Source organism: Pituophis catenifer, unplaced genomic scaffold (genome assembly GCF_029215685.1).
Source record: "Pituophis catenifer annectens isolate HBS135680 unplaced genomic scaffold, rPitCat1.0.hap2 SCAF_12, whole genome shotgun sequence".
In the NCBI taxonomy this organism is placed as follows: Eukaryota; Metazoa; Chordata; class Lepidosauria; order Squamata; family Colubridae; genus Pituophis; species Pituophis catenifer.
In genome coordinates this window covers 1,130,289-1,153,499 of record NW_027256892.1, presented here as the reverse complement: position 1 = coordinate 1,153,499, position 23,211 = coordinate 1,130,289, and the positions used below count along the sequence as shown (strand labels likewise).

At 41.7% G+C, this 23,211-nt stretch overlaps 1 protein-coding gene across 1 annotated transcript in view; it reads left to right on the top strand.

The window, feature by feature from the left end:
- NSD3 (nuclear receptor binding SET domain protein 3) overlaps positions 1 to 23,211 on the top strand; it is a 103,107-nt gene that overhangs the window by 54,420 nt on the left and 25,476 nt on the right. The window contains exons 11-14 of the mRNA XM_070952235.1: positions 2,682 to 2,810; positions 7,562 to 7,688; positions 8,700 to 8,897; positions 13,922 to 14,095. Of these exons, the coding sequence (XP_070808336.1) occupies positions 2,682 to 2,810; positions 7,562 to 7,688; positions 8,700 to 8,897; positions 13,922 to 14,095 (628 nt within the window). The remainder of the gene's footprint in view (positions 1 to 2,681; positions 2,811 to 7,561; positions 7,689 to 8,699; positions 8,898 to 13,921; positions 14,096 to 23,211) is intronic.

Below are 23,211 nucleotides of genomic sequence, written 5' to 3'. Positions count from 1 at the left end.
CACAAATGGTGTGACTTCCGTGACATCATTAAGCATGATCACGTGACATCCTGTTTAATGATCACTCAGGATTTGCTAAACGAACATAACTCAGAGCGTTAGAACCGCTATCATGAGTCAGCATAATCGCGTGCCATTGCGCTTTTCAGCCATGTCACTTAAGAAAAAGGACTTTCTGGTCCCAATTAGCATTGTTACCTATGAAGCTATTATGAGGACTCTACAGAAAACAATAGGCGTGTTAGAAAGAGCCCTAGAAAGGATGATAAGACACAGAGAGGACAGCTAGTGGGATAGATTTATTTGCCAAGGGGTGGTGAATAATTCTGGAGAGGGGAAAAGATTCCTGACCACATTACAAAAGCTATGTCCGTGAATCCCATACATGGGGGGCATATTCAATTCCCAGTAGAGGATTGGAACCCCATAGAATAACATCTACCCGTGTTTCCCCAAAAATAAGACCGGGTCTTATTTTCTTTTGGGCCCCAAAATAAGCACTAGGGCTTATTTTCGGAGGGGGTCTTATTTTTTTTCCCCCATCTACAGAAGGCCCACTTCTTCTGTTTGTTCACGTGGGCAGGAGGGTGTGCCAGTGCCGCTGCTGCGAGGTGGGGGTGGAACTGCCCAACACGCCCTGCACCAATTTACCTCAGGGTCCCCCCAGCCAGGCCATCCATGCCCCAACATCTGCCTCGCCTCATGGCCGCAGCACCAACATACCACTCAGCCTCCTGCTCCGTTGCGGCCGTGAGCAAGCAGAAGAAGTTGGCTGGTAGCCATGTGTACTCCTGCTGCACATGGCTGCCAGTGCTGCTACCACGAAGCTGGTATTGGGGCTGTGGGGCCCTGAGGTAAGCCAGTGCGGGGCACATGGGGCAGTTCCACCACCACCCCGCCTCCCCTCGTGGTCATGGCACCTCGAGCAACCAGGCGGCTGGGCAGGCTCTTAAGTAGGGCTTATTTTGGGAGTAGGGCTTCTATTAGGCACACTCGTAAAACATGCTAGGTCTTATTTTCTGGATAGCTCTTATTTTCAGGGAAACAGATGAGTCCCAATAAGGAAAACTGGCCATGTGGTCCCTCCTGGTAGACATTTTAACTGGGCACTTTATATTATTTTCTGATTTCTTCTGAAAGGGGCTTCTGTTGGATTGTAAAGCTGAAGGTTTGTAGTTGGGAGATCTGCATTTTAGGGGCCAGATTTTTTCTACTGTTACATCTCCAGAGTTCTGGGCTGCTTGGTTTCTCTTTTAGTTCTCATTTATTTGTTTTCCAATGAAAGAGGCATCTTATGATTAAATGCCCCGCTTCTCTCTGTAGACATCTGTAATGATGATACTAATCAACTTTCCAAGCGCAACCACCATCACACAGTGATGAGAAGCTCCCTATGAAGAAAGCCAAACACAAATCAATGCTTTGAGCTTAAAATCGCTTGTTTGATAGTTTTTCAAGAGGGTAGAAAAATATAGCATTTTTTTTTTTTTAAATGCTCGGTTCACGGCTTCTTTTTGGAAAATGGCCCTTGTGATTACACTATAGTTTACTTACTTTGCTTTATTGATTAGTCCGTGGGCCATATCAAAGTGCAAAATTCCAGACAGAAATCATTACCAAAGTCTGATAAAAACAATTTAAAATGGAATTGGATAAAAATACGAATAAAAATTGGAATAAAATACAGTAGTTTAATACATAGAAAAATAAAATATGAAAAAATTACCATATTTTTCGGAGTATAAGATGCACCGGACTATAAGACGCACCTACTTTTTTTGGTGAAGAAAAGAAGAAAAACAAATCTGCCTGTGCCTCTGCGCAATTTTGCCTCGTTGCAGCAAACAGCCTGCTTTACTTTCACTTTCGTTTTCAGCACAGCTTGATTAGCACAAGGAAAAAAAAAATCTGCTCCAGCAATTTTCTTCCTTGCAGCAAGCAGCAGAGGCCTGCGCAAGACAGCTGGGAGCAAAACAGCTGAGAATCGGGAGGACGATCCAATCAACTTGTGCTAATTAGGCTGTGCTGAAGCTGAAAGGAGCTGTTTTTTCTTGCTGCAAGGAGGTAAATTGCTGGGAGGCAGAGGCCAAAGAATGGGGGCCAGTAGGTGGCGGGGCTACATTCAGTGTATAAGACGTACCTAAATTTTCACCCCCTTTTAGGGGGGAAAAAGGTGCATCTTATACTCCAAAAAATACGGTATATTTCGGTATCACCCCTACAATCTACTTCAATCAGTCCCACATATGCCGATCTCAACGAAAACATTTTGCTTAAGTACTATGCTGTGTTAAATGTTATTTTCAGATTCTGGCTGCATGTAAGGTAAGTTGTTTTGATATGGGGAGCTATACTTAATATTTTCCCCTATGCGTCCCCCTTCCAAATTTGGTAGGACGGATTTTGCAAAGAGATAACGTTTGTTTAAACAGAATTAAGTTTCCTCATCCAGGCAATGTATTCATCCTTCTGCAAATTTCGTCCCTAGGGTAGATGAGATTATATACCAAGGACGGCATTTTAATTGACCTCAAGTCAGAGTTCAAAGAAGTTATGGAAATAGTTAGCTGTTTTGTTTTGTTTTGTTTTCCCTTTAATGAACTGGATTTACAGGGATCCTTATTTATAGAGATCTTCTTAAAAAAAAAAAATTGAAAACAACTGCGCCTGCTTTATTTTAGGGTAGTTTCGGAAAGCAGTCAGACAGCCCATTGGCTACAGCAGATGCTGATGTTTCTGACGTCCAGTCGGTGGATTCGAGTTTGTCGAGAAGAGGTTCAGGGACAAGTAAGAGAGACACCGTTTGTCAGGTAAATGAAAAGTGCAAATCTGAGAATACGTTATGGCTGTAATCCTGGTGTCAGGGTTCCAAGTAACACCCCTAACGAAATCAAACTCAGAGGCTTGAAGTTCCTCAAAGCTAACTTTTATTAGAGATGTCATATTTGCACATCTGGGAAAACCCGAATCTGAAAGCTTCCGGGTTTTCCTCACCCACAAGAAAGTTCACATCTCGGACATCACCACCACAGCTGCAATCAGTTCTTTCCTGAACTGAAGACATCCTCCCATTTTTTCTTTGCACAGCTGCCTGACACACTACGAGAAGTTTGTTATGGCTATCTCTACTTCACTCATGCAATCCCCCCACCCTCCCAACTTCCCACGGTATGATTGTGGTAGGCCTGAATCCTCAAGGCACACAGGTAATATGGCTTCCAGGCATGACACCTGGTATTTTTCCGTATATAAGACGCTACTTTTTCTTTAAAATATTTACTTGAAAATGGAGGGGCGTCTTATACACAGGAGGCTGAGAGGAGAAGGCCGCACATGCCGGATGAGCCTCTAATACAGGGGTCTCCAACCTTCAAAGCTTTGCTGGCTGAGGAATTCTGGGAGTTGAGGTCCACAAGTCTTACAATTGCCAAGGTTGGAGACCCCTGCTCTAATATGCAGCTCTATCATTCCCTATCTATCATTGTAGTTGATTCTTGTATCACATTGCCACTCTAGATTTCATCTCTGTTGTTCCTATGATGCATCTCCTCTTGTTGTTGTATTTCTCACTCTTAACAAGATAGCTTCTGCACAGCAATGGCTTGTAGTGTGCTTACTACAAGGAACTACATGAAACATGGGGGTGTCTTATAGACAGACAAATACGGTATTTCATTTCTGTTGAATCACCTTTACCAAAAGGTCAAATACTAACAAACAGTGATGGGTTTCAAAAAATTTTACTACCGGTTCTGTGGGTGTGGCTTGGTGGGCGTGGCATGGCTTGGTGGGCGTGGCAGGGGAAGGATACTGTAAAATCTCCTTTCCCTCCCGACTCAGGAGAAGGTTACTGCAAAATCCCCATTTCCTCCTGATCAGCTGGGACTCCTAATCAGCTGATTCTCTGGGAGGCAGAGAATAGATGGGGGTGGGGCCAATCAGAATTTTTAATAGTGGTTCTCCGAACTACTCAAAATTTCCGCTACCGGTTCTCCAGAACTGGTCAGAACCTGCTGAAATCTACCCCTGCTAACAAATGCCAAAAGGTCAAATAATAAGAAATTAAAAAACAAATAACAAACAAACAAACAAATAAAAACAAAATAGCCTTCAACGTACGACCGCAAATGAGCCCAAAAATTTTAAGTGAGAAATTTATTAGGTGAGTTTTGCCCCGCTTTACGATTTCACATTTGTTAAGTTGAAGCGCTGCTTAATCGGTAAGCCGGTTGTTAAATGAATCTGACTCTGCTTCTCAAAAAGTCGCAAAAGGAGATCGCGTGACCCCGGGACATTGCAAATCGTCATAAATGCGAGTCGGTTTATAAGCAACCGAATGCAAACCATGGTCGTAAGTGAAAAATGGTCATGTCACTTTTTTCGGTGCTTTTAACTTTGGGCGGTCACTAAGTGAACTGTGATCTACCTGTACCTGTAGGTTGATTTAATTTGCCTCCGTCTCCTTAAAAACCTTAGTTTAAAGTGCATTTACACATTATCCATATAATTTTTTTTCATTTTAAGGGTCCTTCGTTATTTTACAGTCTAATCACATCCAGGTCTTCTCAGAGATCCGTTTGACTGTTATATCTTGTTTATTTTCTTCTTGCCTTCAGTCGGGATGAGGCTCCACCTGATTTGTACAGCTCCTTTCCCCGTGTCCATATTTCACATTTATTTCTTCTTGCTTGCTTGCTTCAGTGGAAAAGAAAATTAGGTTTTTTTTTTCACTTGTTAGTTTTAAGATGCCTTCTGCAAGAAAACAGATTCCATCACTTTAATTAAACTGACCCACAAATAAGGGAAACGTCTTAGATGGCACGATCGTGAAGAGTAATTGCTCCCTTAAATTCAAGAGAGGGAAGCTGACCATAACAGCAAATACTGACATCCATTCTGACTCTCCGCCTGTTAGTCCTAACCTCCAGCTCTTTCGAAAAGCTCCCCACGAAATGTTCCTCAGATGTTTAGGATGCTGCTTCCCCTCAGGGGATATCCACTGATTTTCCTTGGGTGTCTCCTGGTCTTGCTGGTTCTGACTAACCCAGAAAACAATCCATCACCCTTCGCAACAACCGAGGGCATCCCTTGGAAGTCCTTATGGATTTGGAAGAGTGGGAAGATGGATGGATGGATGGATGGATGGAGAGCATATTCCACACATTGTTTTACTCAGCAGTTATCAGCCACATCCACACTGTTCAGAGAATCATTCTCTCTCTCTCTCTCTCTCTCTCTCTCTCTCTCTCTCTCTCTCTCTCCCTCTCTCTCCCTCCCCCTCTCCCTCCCCCTCTCCCTCTCCCTCTCTCCCTCTTTCTTCCTCTCTCTCCCACTCTCTTTCTCTTCCTTTTTCTCTTTCACTCTCTCCCTCTCCCTACCCCTCTTTCTCTTCTTCCTCTCTCTTCCCCCTCTCTCTCCCTCCCCCTCTTTCTCTCCCCCTCCCTCTCTTTCTCTCTCTCTCTTCCTTTCTCTCTCTCTCTTCCTTTCCCTCTCCCTCTCCCTCTTTCTCTTCCTTTCTCTCTCTTTCACTCTCTCCCTCTCCCTACCCCTCTTTCTCTTCTTCTTCCTCCTCTCTCTCTTCCCCCCTCTCTCTCCCTCCCCCTCTTTCTCTTCCCCTCTCCCTCCCTCCCTCTCTTTCTCTCTTTCTTCCTTTCTGTCTCCCTCTCCCTCTCTCTCTTCCTTTCTCTCTCTCTCCCTCTCCCTTCTCCCTCTTTCTCTTTCTCTTCCTCACTCTCTCCCCTCTTTCTCTTCCTCTCTCCTCTCTCTCTCTCTCTCTGGATTATCTGCTGCCATCTAGTGACAGGTTTTCATCCCCCGCCATATTATAGATCTTCCTCGTTCACCCACTTAAAGAGGATCAATTCTTTTCTTAAAATAAGTGAGCGATTACTTTTGCAAGTTAATCAGTGCTGCAGAACGTTTTTTTTAAAAAAAATGGGTTTGCAAACCGAAAAAGATTTTCAGAGTCTCCTCGTTCAGCTGAGTTTAAACATAAATAGGGTGAATAAAAGAAAAATACGGTGCAGATTATCAGTTCCTCCTTCCAGTTTCATTTTTCACATAACGGGCAGGGAAGTCATCAAATTTCTATATCTGGAACCCTTTTGCAAGGTGAACACAACTGCAATAACTGTTTATTTCCTTCCTAATGATTCACATCTGTATGAGCCAGGACTATACAGGTAGTCCTCAACTTACAGCAGTTCATTTAGTGACAGTTTGAAGTTACAACAGTACTGAAAAAAGTGACTTATGGCCATCTTTCACACTTATGACCGTTGCAGCATCCTCATGCCCACATCATCAAACTTTGGATGCCATCTAATGGGAAATAGTGATTAGAAAATACACATCAATATCCCTGGGTCACAATGAGGAATCTAACCCTGTTTTTCTTCCATGGCTGATGTCTTTCCACCAGTGTAGCTTGTCCCCGTGGGATGTGCTGGTCTTTGAAAAGTATTTCTATAGTAAAGGAACCTTGAAAATGGCATGGTAATCCAGCATGAATGGAGTGGAAAGGAATGGAATGGAATGGAATGGAATGGAATGGAGTAGAAGGGAAAGGGAAAGGGAAAGGGAAAGGGAAAGGAAAGGAAAGGAAAGGAAAGGAAAGGAAAGGAAAGGAAAGGAAAGGAAAGGAAAGGAAAGGAAAGAAGGAAACAGAGTTGGAAGGGACCTTGGAGGTCTTCTAGTCCAACCCCCTGATTAGGCAGGAAATCCTACATCACTTCAGACAAATGGTTATCCAACATCTTCTTAAAAACTTCCAGTGTTGGAACATTTACAACTTCTGGAGGCAAGTTGTTCCACTGATTAATTGTTCTGTCAGGAAGTTTCTCCTTAGTTCTAGGTTGCTTCTCTCCTTGATGAGTTTCCACCCATTGCTTCTTGTCCTGCCCTCAGGTGCTTTGGAGAATAGCTTGAATCCCTCTTCTTTGGGGCAACCCCTGAGATACTGGAACACTGCTATCATGTCTCCCCTGCTCCTTCTTTTCATCAAACTAGACATACCCAGTTCCTGCAACCGTTCTTCATATGTTTTAGCCTCCAGTCCCCTAATCCTCTTTGTTGCTCTTCTCTGCACTCTTTCCAGAGTCTCCACATCTTTTTTACATTGTGGTGACCAAAACTGGATGCAATATTCCAAGTGTGGCCTTTCCAAGGCCTTATAAAGTGGTATTAAGACTTCACGTGATCTTGATTCTATCCCTCTGTTTATGCAGCCTAGAACTGTGTTGGCTTTTTTGGCAGCTGCTGCCCATGGCTGGCTCATATTTAAATGGTTGTCCACTAGGACTCCAAGATCCCTCTCACAGTTACTACTATTGAGCAAGGTACCACATGTACTGTACCTGTGCATTCTGTTTTTCTTGCCTAAATTTAGAACTTTACTTTTTTCACTATTGAATTTCATTTTGTTAGATAGCGCCCAATGTTCAAGTCTGTCAAGATCCTTCTGTTTCTTAAAACATTTAGCTTTTTGACTTGATTGAATTAGAAACTCGATGACTTTATTTGGATTCTCTCTTTTTTTTTTTCTCTCCTTTTTCTTCTTAAGATTTGTGAAAGCACCGGTGAGTCTCTAGTCTCGTGCGAAGGTGAATGCTACAGGGTCTTCCATACAGAATGCCTAGGATTGAGCTCGCAGCCTGATGGGAAATTTATCTGCCTGGAGTGCAAAAATGGTAAATGAGTGGAATTCCTTTTTCTTTTCTTTTTTTTTGCCTTGACAAAGTGGCTGAAACGCCAAAAAGCTCTGAATGCTACTAAACAAGGATCAGTTCGGGCTTTTCAGCGTCTGCTCAACGAATTCTTGCTTGCTTTCTCTTTCAAAATGGATTGTGTTTTAAGATTTCAAGCCTAACCCATATTCTTCAGCGTGACAGTTGAAGTCATTTGTGTTTTAGCACTGAGTTTAAGCATTAACTTGATACTTATTTTTACTGTTGATCTCCATTTAGGATATCGGTCCTCTTTGTTTTCCTTCACATTGGATAGCTAAAGAAAATGGCATAATAGCCTGAGTTTTTTTAGCCTCTGGAAAGCTGAGGGGAATATAATGTTGCACCGTCTCACTATCACCCACGTCTGAAAATGTCTCCCGTGAGATATTGTCACAGTTCTAAGTTCACCGTCCAACACTTATCATCCATTAGGAAAACTGGATTTTCACATTCTTTTTAGATAGATAGCAAAGAAAGATTAAATTGTGGAATATTGGAAGTGGGATTTGCTTTAACCTTTAAGCAGTACGTCCCAAAGGTGCTTTTTTGAGAGGCAACTGGACTTTTTGGTTTTTCTTTGAAGACGTTTTTGAAGAAGCTTCTTGGATGAGACAGACAGACAGACAGACAGACACAGTGAGAGACAGAGATAGACACACAGAGAGATAAGACATTGATAGCAATAACACTTAAACTTATATCCCACTTAACAGTGCTTTACAGGCCCATCTAAGCGGTTTACAGTGTCCCCCAACAACCTGGCTCCTCATTTTACCGACCTCAGAAGGATGGAAGGCTGAGTCAACCTTGAGCAGATGGGAATTGAACTGCCGACAGCTGGCAGTCAGCAGAAGCAGCCTGCAGTACTGCATTCTAACACCATAATATTTTGTAAACGGCCCCTCCGGTTCCCAGGCTGAAAGAATGCCTCTGCATTCCAGCTAAACCCTTTTACGTTTCTCCTCTTCAAAGGGCAGCATATGTGCTTTTCCTGCAAACTTCCCGGCAAAGACGTGAAGCGCTGCTCGGTCAACACGTGTGGCAAATTCTACCACGAGGCCTGCGTCCGCAAGTTCACGACAGCCGTTTTTGAATCCCGAGGATTCCGTTGCCCTCAGCATTGCTGCACCGCGTGTTCTATGGACAAAGATATTCATAAAGCAAGCAAAGGTAAGGAAGAGAGCAGGGTAATAATTCCTGCTGCGAGGCATCGTCGTGAAAGCTCCAAATAAGTTCTGTGCGTTTTGCTTAGCTTCACGGTGGAATTCTTGCTAAAGGAAAGTCCAGCATCAGCAGCAGTCCAGGTGGGAAAATGTAGCTTGTTTTTGGCAAATGGTTTGCTCTCCAAGCTTGTTTCAATTTAGTTTCTGAACGTTTCCTTACCAGACTGGGTAACATCATCAGCAGGATTTTGTCTTGTCTTGGGTGGCGTGTGATCAGTTGTTTGTGTGATTTATTTTATTTATTTATTTTATATTTATTTATTTTATTTATTTTATTTATTTTATTTATTTTATTTTATTTATTTATTTATTTATTTATTTATTTATTTATTTATTTATTTATTTATTTATTTATTTATTTATTTATTTATTGTTTATATTTATATACCGCCCTTCTCCCGAAGGACTCGGGGCGGTGAACAGCCAACAAATAAAACACAAGAAATATAAAATTTAAAAACAGTATTAAAATCCGATTAAATTAATTTGGCCCACAATTAAAAGCACCCCTGTATTAAAACCCATAATAAGAGCCTTGGTAGTACAGTGGTTTAATGCACCCTGTAATTAACACAGCTGCCTGCAATTTCTGCAGGTTCGAATCTCGCCAAGGCTCAAGGTTGACTCAGCCTTCCATCCTTTCTAAGGTAGGTGAAATGAGGACCCAGTTTGTGGGGGCAATAAGCTGACTTTGTATAAATATACAAAAGTATGAAGGCTATTGCTTAATGCATTGTAAGCTGCCCTGAGTCTCCGGAGAAGGGCGGCATAGAAATCAAATTAAAAAACAAAACAAAACCCATAATTAAACAGCTTAAAAATTAAAACAATTTAAAAGAGTTAGGCCAGCCCGGCTTGTTGGAATAAAAACGTCTTTAGGGCACGGCGAAAGGTGCGTAGATCCGGGATCCGCCGTATCTTCGGGGGCAGCTCATTCCAGAGGGTAGGTGCCCCCACAGAGAAGGCTCTCCCCCTGGGGTCCGCCAGTCAGCATTGTTTGACCGACGGCACCCTGAGGAGCCCCTCTCTGTGGGAGCGTACTGGTCGGTGGGAGGCTATCGGTGGCAGAAGGCGGTCTCGTAAATACCCGGGTCCTAAGCCATGGGTTGTATTACACCCAAGACATTTATAATAAACTAAAGCGGATAAAAGGGACGCAGTGGCTCAGTGGCTAAGACACTGAGCTTGTTGATTGAAAGGTCGGCAGTTCAGCGGTTCAAATCCCTAGTGCCGCGTAACGGGGTGAGCTCCCGTTACTTGTCCCAACTTCTGCCAACCTAGCAGTTCCAAAGCACATAAAAAAAATGCAAGTAGAAAAATAGGGACCACCTTTGGTGGGAAGGTAACATTGTTCCGTGCGCCTTTGGCGTTGAGACATGCCAGCCACATGACCACGGAGACGTCTTCGGACAGTGCTGGCTCTTCAGCTTTGAAACGGAGATGAGCACCGCCCCCTAGAGTCGGGAACGACTAGCACATATGTGCGAGGGGGAACCTTTACCTTTACCTTTAAAGAGGATAAGGACAAGAAACCCTGCTGAAAATGTTACCTAGCCTAGTAACGAAACGTTCAGAAACCAAATTGAAAAAAAATTGGAGAGGAAACCACTATCAAAATCTAAAACCGAAGCTACAAGTATTTTCTATTATTTCAATGTAGTTTGTTCTCAAGATTCTTTAAAAGTGGGACATTACGGGTCAGGCTGGACAGGTGGAAACAACACACAGGTTGAATGTGATTGCTATTTTCCCATGGTTTCTACGGAGAAAAAATGTCTTCACATTCCTGCAATTGTTTTGTGTTGGGAGAACTATTTGCCAGGAACCAACAAACCTTGACAAAACAAAATTTCTTTGGGCTGTTGGTTTATATGAAATTTACATTCTGTGCAGGAGAAGAGAGAATGGAAGCCTTTATATCCACCCAAATGAGCATCCATTCTGAATTAGTTAGGGAATGGGGTGCGTATTCACACCCAGTCTTAATTCTTCAGTACGTGGCAAGATTTGCAGCAGTATACACGTGTGCCCATGTATGTAAAAATACATCTACTTTATTTGCACGCTGCAAGGAATGGAACCTAACCCTAACCCTAAAGTTTTGGGGGGGAGGGGTTGCTACTGTTTCCTATGAAAAAAATCAAGACAACCCAAAGGCAAAAACAAATTTCTTCCATCCTTTGAAAGAGATACTGTGTGATTGATTTCATCCTGTTTTCATCAGATGTGGGTGGCACGCCTTTGCAAGTTAGATAATTTTCCTTCAGATAGATAGATAGATAGATAGATAGATAGATAGATAGATAGATAGATAGATAGATACCGTATTTTTTGGAGTATAAGACGCAGTTAGTTTTTTGGGGAGGAAAATAGGAAAAAAAAAACCTGCCTACCAGGTATTCATCTGGCTAGCGTCCTTAGTCTGGTCAGCTTCAGCATATTAGTTTGCTGGTTTCTTATCCCCTGCTTGGGGATAAAAAACAGCTTCTAAGGCACAGCTGAGAGGAAGCAGCAATGAAAAAAGCAGGCAAAGCACGGGAAGATCGCTTCACTCGGCTAGCGTCTAGTTAGGGCTGAAAAAAAGCTTCTGAAGAACAGCTGAGAGTCGGAGCAAAGCAAGGAGATCGCTTCACTCGCTATCGCCTAGTTAGGCCTGAAAAAAGCTTCTGAAGAACAGCTGAGAGTCGGAGCAAAGCAAGGAGATCGCTTCACTCGCTAGCGCCTCCTTAGTGCCTCATTAGGGCTGAAAAAAAGCTTCGAAAAAGCTACATTCGGAGTATAAGACGCACCCAAATTTTCAGCCTCTTTTAGGGTGGGAAAAGGATGCGTCTTATACTCCGAAAAAATACAATAGATACCCTGTTTTACCAAAAATAAGACCCAACTGGAAAATAAGTCCTAGCATGATTTTTCAGGATGCTCTTAATATAAGCCCTACCCCAAAAATAAGACCCAGTTAAGATTATCAGCCAGATGGATGCATTTAGTACCGCATTTCCCCAAAAATAAGACCTAACCAGAAAAGAAGGCCTAATGTGTCTTTTGGAGCAAAAATTAATATAAGGCCCGGTCTTACTTTTGGGGAAACATGGTTGGTAGGTAGGTAGATGATAGATAGATAGATAGATAGATAGATAGATAGATAGATAGATAGATAGATAGATAGATACTGTAGATAGATGATAGATAGATAGATGGATGGATGGATGGATGGATGGATGGATGGATGGATGGATGGATGAGAGGGCAAGGGAAGGCCTAGATATAACATTTGTAGGTCTCTGATCTGTGTTTAAAGGAAGATGGCATGTATATATCATTCTGACAGTTCTTATTTATTTATTTATTTTATTTTATTAAATTTCTATACCGCCCTACTCCCAAAGGACTCAGGGCGGTGAACAGCCAGAAGATAAAACACAGAGATACAAAAATTTAAAATAGATTAAAAATGAATTAAATAATTTGGCTGAATTTAAAATACCCCATAATTTAAACAGATTAAAATTTGTATTTTATAAAAAAAATTGTGTAATAGAAAGGGAATGAAAATATGCATAACATCAGACCATGCATCTTGCAAGACTATGCTTCTTACAGATACTATATCTGAAAAAGAAAAGAAAAAAGTTGCTGGCTTGAAATATGGAGAAATGTGGGTATTTCACTGATCGAAAGCTAGTGGCTTCCTAAAGCACATAAACAGAGGGTTTGCTTTAAAAAACATTTATTGAAGCTTCCTAGAAACCATTCTTGAATGAAGTTCACCATGACCAGAACACTGTGGATATAAACAACCAGGGAATTGTGTGCTTAGAATTCTCAGATTTGAAATTAGGCTCTCATATTTTTGGTCCCGTTGCATTCTCTCAAATTGTGAGGGAGCAAACAAATATCGATGTCATATGCATTAGGCTAGCCGGTCTAGTAAACGGTGATGATGGGTTTTCTTGCAATGGAGGAAGTAGGAAAATTTGCTTTCACAATGACTATTTAAGCAATTTTGTGGAAAAATACTGAAAGTATTATCAGTGATAATATCTTGGGTGTCTTACAGCCCAGGCTGCCTCTTCCTTCTTTAGCCAAGTACAAACTGGCTTACCTCTTTTTTTGAGAAGTTTGGCTTGTGCTTCATTGCCTTGTTCTTCGGGAGATATTGGGGCATTTCTGTCCTGCGTTTTAAATCTGCGTAAAACTCACCATATTTCGTTCTCAAAGCACTTTTGCATAATTCATTGGGGTTTCCCCAACCATCAGGGAATTGAAGGGATGGGATGCAAGACAACTAATTTCCTCCACCTGGGGGAAGGGGAGCTAATATTATTCGAGTACCAATTAAACATTGCCAATATGATTTGAGCATGGCTGGCCCTAAGGGGTTTTTCTTTCTTTCTCATTGTTTATTTTTTCTCTCTCTCTTTCTTTAAAAACAATTGAAAACTGGCTTCTATGCCTGGTTAGCATCTTTTGAACCTTCTCTGCCATTCAGTGGGATAATCCCAATATATACATAATGACCTTGCCATCTAAATATGCTCACTCTGGAATCCAGGAGAATTGCGCCATTAAGAATGCAAAACTGTCGTTGCTTTGTGAAAAACTGTAACATCTTCGATTGGATACAGGAAACTTCTATTGAATATATTAAGCTAAAGCCAGAACGGTGCAGTGGCCTAGGGGTGAAGACGCTAGTCTCCCACTCGGAAGGTTGAGAGTTCAATCCTAGGCAGCGACAGATGTTTCTCTTATCAGGTTGCAAAGAGAAAATATCTGCTCTGAACTCTACGTAGGTGTCAGGAAGGGCATCCGGCTAGTAAACGCTCAGCTCCATTCATTCACCCCTGACTCCAGGGATTACTGGACCGTAAAAAGAAAAAAAAGAAAAAAAAAATTAAGCTAAAGCCAAACTTGATTGAGGTTTGGAAGTGTGTTCTAAACAGACTGTTATCTGGTGCATTTTATATTAAACAGGTCGTATGGTGAGATGTTTGAGATGCCCCATTGCCTATCACTCAGGAGATGGCTGTATTGCTGCAGGAAGCTTGTTTGTGTCATCCCACATCCTCATCTGTAGTAACCATTCCAAAAGAAGCAATCACTCCTCATCAGCTGTAAATGTAGGCTTTTGTTTCGTTTGTGCAAGAGGTGAGCTCTGTTTTTTTTGCCTTCCTTTTGTCGATCTCTTTGATGTTGAGTCTTTGATTTTTGATTTTTTTGTTGAAAAAAAAATGAACTGTTGTACTTCCCCCCCGCCCCCAAATCGCACACCCTCACATGTACTTCCAATGTGCATCCCCATAGACGGACACAGACATCATGTGCATTCCCGTAGACCAGAGGTCTTCAAACTTGGCAGCTTTAAGACTTGGGGACTTCAACTCCCAGAATTCTCCAGCCAGCATAGCATAGCTGGCTGGAGAATTCTGGGAGTTGAAGTCCCCAAGTCTTAAAGCTGCCAAGTTTGAAGACCTCTGCCAAAGACAGACACAGACATCAATCCAAGGAATTACTGTTGATCAAGAATTCCTCGTTGGCTGTTGGGAAGAACAGCTTCTAAAGACCATGGCTGTGTTTTCTCTTAACCTTCTTGTTCTCCGTGCCCCCTTCTTAAAACAAGACAATGAGGAACTATCTCCTTTTGCTAGTTCGGGGGATGGATGAGGGGAAATAGGCTGACAACAGTGACTCAAATTCCGAGAAAGTCAGTTGACTTCCATAATCATTACTTTTTTTAAAAAAGAGCATGAATTACTCTTGTAAATTGACGAGTCATCTTGACGATGGATGGATGTGTGGCTTCTAGATCAGGAAGGAACTCTTTTCCCCATAGTTTCAATTAAAATGTTTTATGTGAAGCAATTATCTGCATGACTCTAAAAATTATCACCCTTCGTTAGAATTATGTCCTCTAATTCCCTGTTATCTGCCTCACCTTCTAACCTTGCTAATTTGAAGATATAAGAGGTTTTTTTTTTTTTTAAATTAGTAGCTTTAGTGAACCAAAGCTCACCTCCATTACAGAAATTCACCTATGAGTAGCACAAGTATAAAAGATATTTAGGTTGAATTCATTCTTGTGTAACGATAATGTGAAAGCAAACTTCACATGTATGTTTTGAGAAAACATAGCTAAAGAAGGATGATAACCGAGTGATAAAACCCCTAGTTATTTTCACTTAGAGGGAATCAATTTGGTATTAAAATATAACAGAAATTACACTCCGTACATTTAATTCAAGACAGACCTATTTATCCTATTGAAATAAAATTGTAGGCAACTATAGGGTTTCAGGGGATTTCCACATGTTATATTCGATCATCATCAGTAAAAGCAACAGGTACATTAAAACTACTTTGGACCATCATGTGTGCAGCATAGGAAAGATAGTTTAAAGAGAAAACGTATGGGCAGATAAAAATATATTGGAGCGGGGGTGGGGGTTACTACCAGATACATGGGAAGAAATAAAGCAATTGCAGTTCCAGGCAGAAACCAGTAGACAGAGTTCTTGTTGTATTAAATAAACGCTTTGCAGAAGAATGATATCTAAAAGGTTAGAGAAAGAAATGCTGAATCTGAATTATATGAAAGCAACATTTAGAAAGGATAGTCCGTTGATTTATTTTTTTTATGTCTCAAGGAGAAACTGTATGTAGTCTTTAAGGGATGACAGTAACTTGATGGCACACAATCAATCAATCAATCGGCTTATATCTCTTTCAGGACTTTGACATAGGTTTTTAAACCAATATTATTGTCATTCAAATCCTTCGCATAGGTAGGTAAAAATCGGGGATGATGTGCTTTTAGTGCTTATCAACCCTGACTGCTCTTTAGAAGGCCAGATGCTAAAGATGAAAGTCAAATACTTAATGAGAAGGAAGGAATTCCTGGAGAAGAGCCTAATGCTGGGAAAGATTGAGGGCAAAAGAAGAAAGGAACAGCAGAGAATGAGATGGCTGGATGGAGTCACTGAAGCAGTCCGTGTGAGCTTAAATGGACTCCAGAGGATGGTAGAGGACAGGAAGGCCTGGAGGAACGTTGTCCATGGGGTCGCGATGGGTCGGACATCACTTCGCAACTAACAACAACAAATTATTCAAAATTTAGATTGCTTTTAGATGCTTTCCCTTCCCACATTAATAATAATTTTGGTTTTATATTTGGAAGTAGATTTTTTTTTTAATTTTAGAGATTACAGAATAATGGGCCAGACCCACTAAGATTAAATTTAGCGAGGAAAATAAATAAACATGAATTAAAGCTTTTAAAAAGTTACTACACTAATTTTAAGTTTTCAATAATGTTCTAGTTCCAGTCATTTTACTGTTTGGAACTTTAGTTTCCATTAAAATCAGTGAAATTTGGATTCCCCAGCAATCTGTATTAAAGTACAAGGGAATTATTGCTGTAGCCTTGGATTGGTAATTATTCCTGAAATCCAGAGAAAGCTACTGTCTTGTTAAAGTGCTTTAGATTATATTTTTAAGTTGTTTTTTTTTTTCATGCTTAGGCCAGATGGTTCTGATGCTTTTGATCACAGAGAATAAAAAGCCTGAAATCTATTCAAGATTATGCACACTTAGAATAAATTTCCTCAAGCAATGCCTTCATTAGCTGAAGGCCAAAACAGTTAGTCCTCAACTTACGACCATTTGTTTAGCTGCCATGGTGGCGCAGTGGTTAGAGTGCAGTACTGCAGACTAATTCTGCTGACTGCCGACTGCCAGCTATTCGGCAGTTCGATTCTCACCGGCTCAAGGTTGACTCAGCCTTCCATCCTTCCAAGGTGGGTCAAATGAGGACCCAGATTGTTGGGGGCAAGAGGCTGACTCTGCAAATCGCTTAGAAAAGGCTGTGAAAACACTGTGAAGTGGTGTATAAGTCTTAATTGCTATTGCTATTATTAAATTATAACGGTGCTGGAACAAGTGACTTAAACAACCAGTCCTCAAACTTACAACCATCACAGCATTCCTATTGTCGAATGATTAAAATTCAGGTATTTGGCAAACTGCATGTGTTCCTGATGGTTGCAATACCTCTGGTTCACATGGTAGCCATTTATGACCTTCCAACAAGCAAGGTTAGTACAGTAAACTAGGTTTGCTGAATTAACCCTGGCAAACAAGGTCATGAAATCAGGTGAAATTCACTTAGCAACCCCCCACTGTTTAGTGATTGACGTTCCGGTCCAGATTGTGGTCATAAATCAAGGACTACTTGTACACACGTTTCTGTTTTTTTTTCCTTAATGCCATTGTGTAGCAATAATTGTTGCATCTTGGTTCATAATAGAACCAAGATGCAACGAACCAATAGAACTTATAGGTTCATCCTATAAGCCAAGCAGCTTATAGGATGATGATGATGATGATGATGATGATGATGATGATGATGAATTCATCAACCCTGCATGGAGAGATTCCTGCATGTCCATTGGCCTTTGGTACGGAGACAGCAAGCTAGCCCCCACACCCCAGCCCCTCCATCCACCCCCAAAATAATCTCTTTTGAGGTTAAAGGTTTGTTCTCTGAGTTTGTGGGTTAATTTCCGAACGTTTTGTTACCGGGCTAAGTAAGTAACTAAGTGGAGTTTAGAATATGCCAGTGTCAGTGTTTCTGTTTATAAGGAATTCAGGTGTTCTGTTTATAACAGGGGTGTCGAACTCAAGGCCCGCTGTTCTGCCCCAGCTACGGACACCAAAGAACGCAGCACACACAAAGTCTGTACAAACCTTAGTTTACTAAAATAAAATCAATATTTTTTTTTTCAACCAAAGGCTGTTAATTAACTTTCTTAACAGCCTGCAAGAATCCAAAGAATAAATAATCTTAATCTTACTATGATTGGCAGAAAGCCCAGAAGCAATTTGCAAAGAACTAAGATCAAGGCACGAAGGAGAATGAACGGTTGTTCCCTGCAAATTGCTTCAGTCGGCATTCCTCCTTAAATAGGCTAAGGAGTGGCCAATTAGCCCCAAGCCTTACTCTCGAGGAGACCTCCTCCTGAGGAACCACTCCTGCCTTTTGGCAGCTCTGCGTGCCTGTGCATTGAGAAGAGGCTCCTCCTCTTCATCCTCTTCACTTAAAGGAGCTTCTGGAGGTTCTGAAGGCCCTGGCTGAATCCCTGCCTCTGGCACCACATCTTCTCCAGCCTCCTCACTGTCCGACTCGAGTGCCAGCTGCACAGGCTGCTGGCGCAGCACCACACCAGCCTCCTCGCTGTCAGAATCAGCTACAATCCGCACAGGCCACGTACGGGCCACAACACCCACAAGTTTGAAAGGGAAAGAGGAAAAAAAGAAAAAGAAGGGAAGATGGGAAGAGAGCAAGGATGGAAAAAGAAGGAAAGAGGGGAAGGAAGAAGAAAGAAGAATGAAGAGAGAAGGCAAAAGAAGGGAGGGAAGGAAAGGAAAGGAGGAAGGAAGGAAGGAAGGAAGGAAGGAAGGAAGGATTATAATGAGAGGGAGGGAGGGTCTGAGGGACGTCCTACCTTAGCACTTGGCCACCACAAGTGCCCACGACACGAATGACATTGAGCTGGCCACAGCCACCCTGGCCACGCCTACCCCAGTCATGACCACCCCGTCCCCCCGAGGTCAAACACAAACCTGATGTGGGCCCTCAGTGAAATTGAGTTTGACGCGCCTGGTTTATAAGGACACCCATACCTGAAGCTTTTATAAACAGAACACTGATACTGATATCCCCTAAACTCCCCTGAAGATGTTACCTGGCCTGGTAACGAAACATTCGGAAACCAACCCACAAGCTCGGAGAACAAACCTCCACCCGCATCCTACACCTGAGCTACAGGTATTTGCCATTATTGCATAAGCAGTCTTCCCTTGCATACAACCTTTGCTGTACACAAGGCTTTTTGGCCATTTCTCCTTCTGGAGGTAGTTTCATAAAACAACCCACACTGAAATATTCTCCTCTTTTTTATTTAAAATGAATATTTATTATTTATTTATTTATTTATTTATTTTATTTAATTAAATTTCTATACCGCCCTTCTCCCGAAGGACTCAGGGCGGTGAACAGCCACAAGATAAAAACACATAAATACAAAAATTTAAAATAAAATAAAAACGAATTAAATAATTTGGCTGAACAAATTTAAAATACCCCATAATTTAAAACAAATTAAAATTTACATTTAAAAAGGGGAGAAGATTTAGGCCAGGCCAGCTTGATGAAATAAAAAAATAGCCCCAAGTTTTTTAAATTAGTTTTGCTGCTATACTGGGGCCAGAAAGATATAGCTTGTCGATTTCCACCTGTTGCTTGAAAACATTTTGCAATTGTCATGATGCTCACCAGCTACTTTTGAAAAGTTTTGTTGGGGATGGAAAAGGATGAATCTGCTCAGCAGCAGGAACTCTGGTTGCTACAGCAACATGGAATGTCAGTATGGTCAGAAAGATGGATTCCTTCAAAATGGAATCTCAGGGTCTTGTCCACCCTGCAAACACAAAGAGCCTATAATTTGCTTCTTAAACTGCACAGTAAAATATATATTTTTTTCTTTACAGAGGAGCATTTTGCCAGACATTTTGTTTAAGATGTTCGGTAAAATGCACATGAGGGCAAGTACCATATATAAATGGTGCATATCATTTTATTTCATTTTTTTTTTTTTGGACCTTAAAAGGTATTTTTCCAAATTGGTTAAAAATATTAAAATAAGTCATCTTTAAAAAATAAAATACATGGAGGAAGAAGAAGACAAATTAAAATGGGAATTTTTTCAAAAAAAATATATATTTGGTCAAAGAATGGTACTATGCCTTGATATAGGTCAGTGATGGCTAACCTTTTTGCCATCGCGTGCCAGGAGGGGGGCCGGGGGGATGCGTGCTTGCCCACATCCATAATTCTATGCACCCCGCCCCCACGCATGCGTGCGTGACACAATCACCCCCCACTCCCCCCGCTCCTGGCACCCGGTAGGCCCGTTTTTCTCTCTCACCTGGCTCCAGAGCCTCTCTTGGAGTCTGGGGAGGGCAAAAACGGTCTCCCCACCCCCACCCCCGGAGACCCTCCAGAGGGCAGAAATGGCCCGTTTGCCAACTTCCGGTGGGACCGGAAGGCCCGTTTTTTGCTGTCCCCAGCCTCCAGAGCCTCTCTAGGAGTCTGGGGAGGGCGAAAACAGCCTTCCCCACCCCCCACCCCAGAGGTCCTCCAGCAGCCAGAAATGGCCTGTTTGCCAACTTCCGGTGGGACTGATATGGCTACGCGTGCCACAGGTTCGCCATCATGGATATAGGTGTTACGGTGGAAATGGTACTTCCTTGTAATTTGATCTCACCAATGTAGTTCTGCATTTTTGAGGACTAGATAGAAGATAGAATAACGGAGTTGGAAGTTTGACAACCTAACACTAAACTTCCAAAGGCCAAGACCCAAAACAGGATATAGAATTTTTTTTTGCTCTGGAACACCTACTTGGGACACCGATGAAATTTCCTCAACGAACAAGGTGTTCCCAGATGCTTGTGGACTTTGGAGTCTACATTCACACATAGATAGCTCTAAAAAAAAAAACCCCAAATCTAAAAATCATACATTTCAGCTTTATTTAAATTTAAGATCCTTTAAAAGTCTACAACAGGGGTCTCCAACCTTGGCAACTTTAAGACTGGGGCAGGGGCCAACCTCCCAGAATTCTGGGAGTTGAAGTCCACAAGTCTTAAAAGTTGTTCTTTTAAGACTTGTGGACTTCAACTCCCAGAATTCTGGGAGTTGAAGTCCACAAATCTTAAAGTTGTCCCCTGGCCTGGAGACTTCAACTCCCAGAATTCCCCAGCCAGCAAACTGGCTGGGGAATTCTAGGAGTTGAAGTCCCCCAGGCTTAAAGTTGCCAAGGTTGGAGTTCCCTGGTCATAACAATATATGACTTTGGAACTCAACAGCCAAGAATTCCCACTGCAAAACTCAATACTATCATGGAAAGCTTTCTGGACAAAGCTCTGCAGCATTATAGCGGTGGACAAAAGAACCAAGGCTTCAAGTGGCTGATGGAAGCAAGATTGGGGTGTTAATTCTGTGTACTAATGACCTCTTCCCCTTTCCTCCATGTTGTACTCTTTTCTCATTCACCTACATGCGTGCACATAAACCCCCTTCCTGATTCACAGTCATATACACTCAGTCTCTCTCTCCCTCTCCCTTTCTCAATGCACAGACACAAACAGAGCCGACCGAGTCATAAGCTTACACAAATGAGCTAGCAATCACCAGGTGGATTCTTTTGAGTCAATTGGACTGCATGGTTTGTATCTGCCTTTCCTATCCTGCCACCCTCTGGATACTTTGGCACCTTTCTTTTTCCAAATTTCTCATTTAGGTTGGCTAATTGGGAAGATAAAAAAATCCCAGCTCGTTCGGAAGACATTGAGCTGAAGAAGGCCGATACTTACTATGTTTTATGAAAAAGCAGCAGGGAAGAAATGTTCTAAAATGTACTACATTTGATTTTAATTCTTCTCTGGCCAATTTGTTTGTTTCCTATCTATAGTTTCTCCCCCGCTCCCCAAAAAAGTTTGACATTGCTCAAAAATAGTATAGATTAGATTTAGGGTTGTCATTTCTACTCTGCAATTATAAGCGGAATGCAGGTTTGTTTGTTTTTTATGAAGGAATTCAATTTTACATTTCATTTCCATTGGGAAACCTTGGAGGACTAGGGGGAAAGGATTCTGTTAGTGGTGGTTGGCAGATATTGTTAGAAGAATATGCTGAAGGTTTGTCCCAAAGGTGTTTTTTTCTTTGAAGACATTTCACTTTTCATCCAAGAAGTTCTCAGAAGTGAAACATCTTCAAAGAAAAACCAGAAAGTCCAGTTGCCAATCGAAAAAGCACTTTTGGGAACAACCATGACCTGGATGACTGAGCATCTCCATAGACAGGCTGAAGGTTGTATCAGCATTAGTGCCCAATCAGTGCAAGCTTCTATCCAAGTTCTTCTGTTCAGAATTTTGGATTTTCGGAAACTTGGTATTTCAGCAAGTAGATTGTTTTTAAAAAATGCAAAACAGTGCTCTCAGGCATCATGATTCTCTGCTGGGCCTGGCATCTGGACCTTTTTATTTACTATATTTTGATTTTTTTTCGGAAGGAAGGAAGAAAAAGAAAGAAAGGGAAAAGAAAGAGAAAGAAAGAAAAAGGAAGGAAGGAAGGAAGGAAGGAAGGAAGGAAGGAAGGAAGGAAGGAAGGAAGGAAGGAAAAGTTTTGGAGAAACAGGAAGTTAAGATAACTCAGATAGTTGACCATAAATTATTGTTAGGTGTGAAAACAAGAGATGTGTTAGAACAAAAGACAAGTCCCTTCTGTGTTTTGAGGGTCTTCCCTGCGGCCCCCAGAAATTAATAGAAATTGAGTGCAAGAGAACCAGTGACATTCTAGCATTAATTTATGGGAGAGAATTCTTAACCTGACGACAGTCCTAAGGTAAGGTGGTTTTGGATGCAACATGGGGAGAAAATTTCTGACTTCATTTCTACTGTATTTATCAGATCTTGTTATCTCCCTGATGTTACAACCAGCCAATCCTGCATTATCACCCTTTCCAATATGTACCAATAAAGCTTACAATACCTTAGTAGGTGTTCCTTCCCCTCTAAAGGAGGAGTGCGAGAAAATCCCTGAATCTCACCAAACTGATATTTCTCCAAAGTATATAATATACGGGTAGATCAGTGTTTCATACAACAAAAGGGATAAATAAGCTGCAGGTAATAATATCCACTGGCAAACCTTGCCTAAGTAATGTTTTAACATTTCTATAGCTCAACCAACAGCCGGCATGTGATTTTTTAAAAAAGTTTCTAGTCCCGTGATGGCAAATTTATGGCATACGTGCCAGAGATGGCACACAGAGCCCTCTCTGTAGGCACGTGCACTGTTGCCAGTTGCTGTCCCGGGTGTTCTTACCTAGGCTTCCTGAGTCAGTAAAACACACACGAGTAGTACCAAAAACCTGTTTTATTTTAACAGCTGTGAATTCTGTTCATTCACAGATGAGTCCCAAATAGTTGTTAAGAGTCCTTCGGGATAAGGCTGATAATCACCCACCTTTATCTCCCTTGACACGCTGCCAAAGACCTAATTGACAAAGCCACACGGAGTCCAGAATCAAACAGAGCTTCAGGCTTTAAACTGCACAGAATTAACAACGTTGCTTCCTGCAAAGGCCCACGTGCCTTTGCTCCTCTTTTAAGTCTTACGGGAGGGGCCAATCATCTCCAAGCCC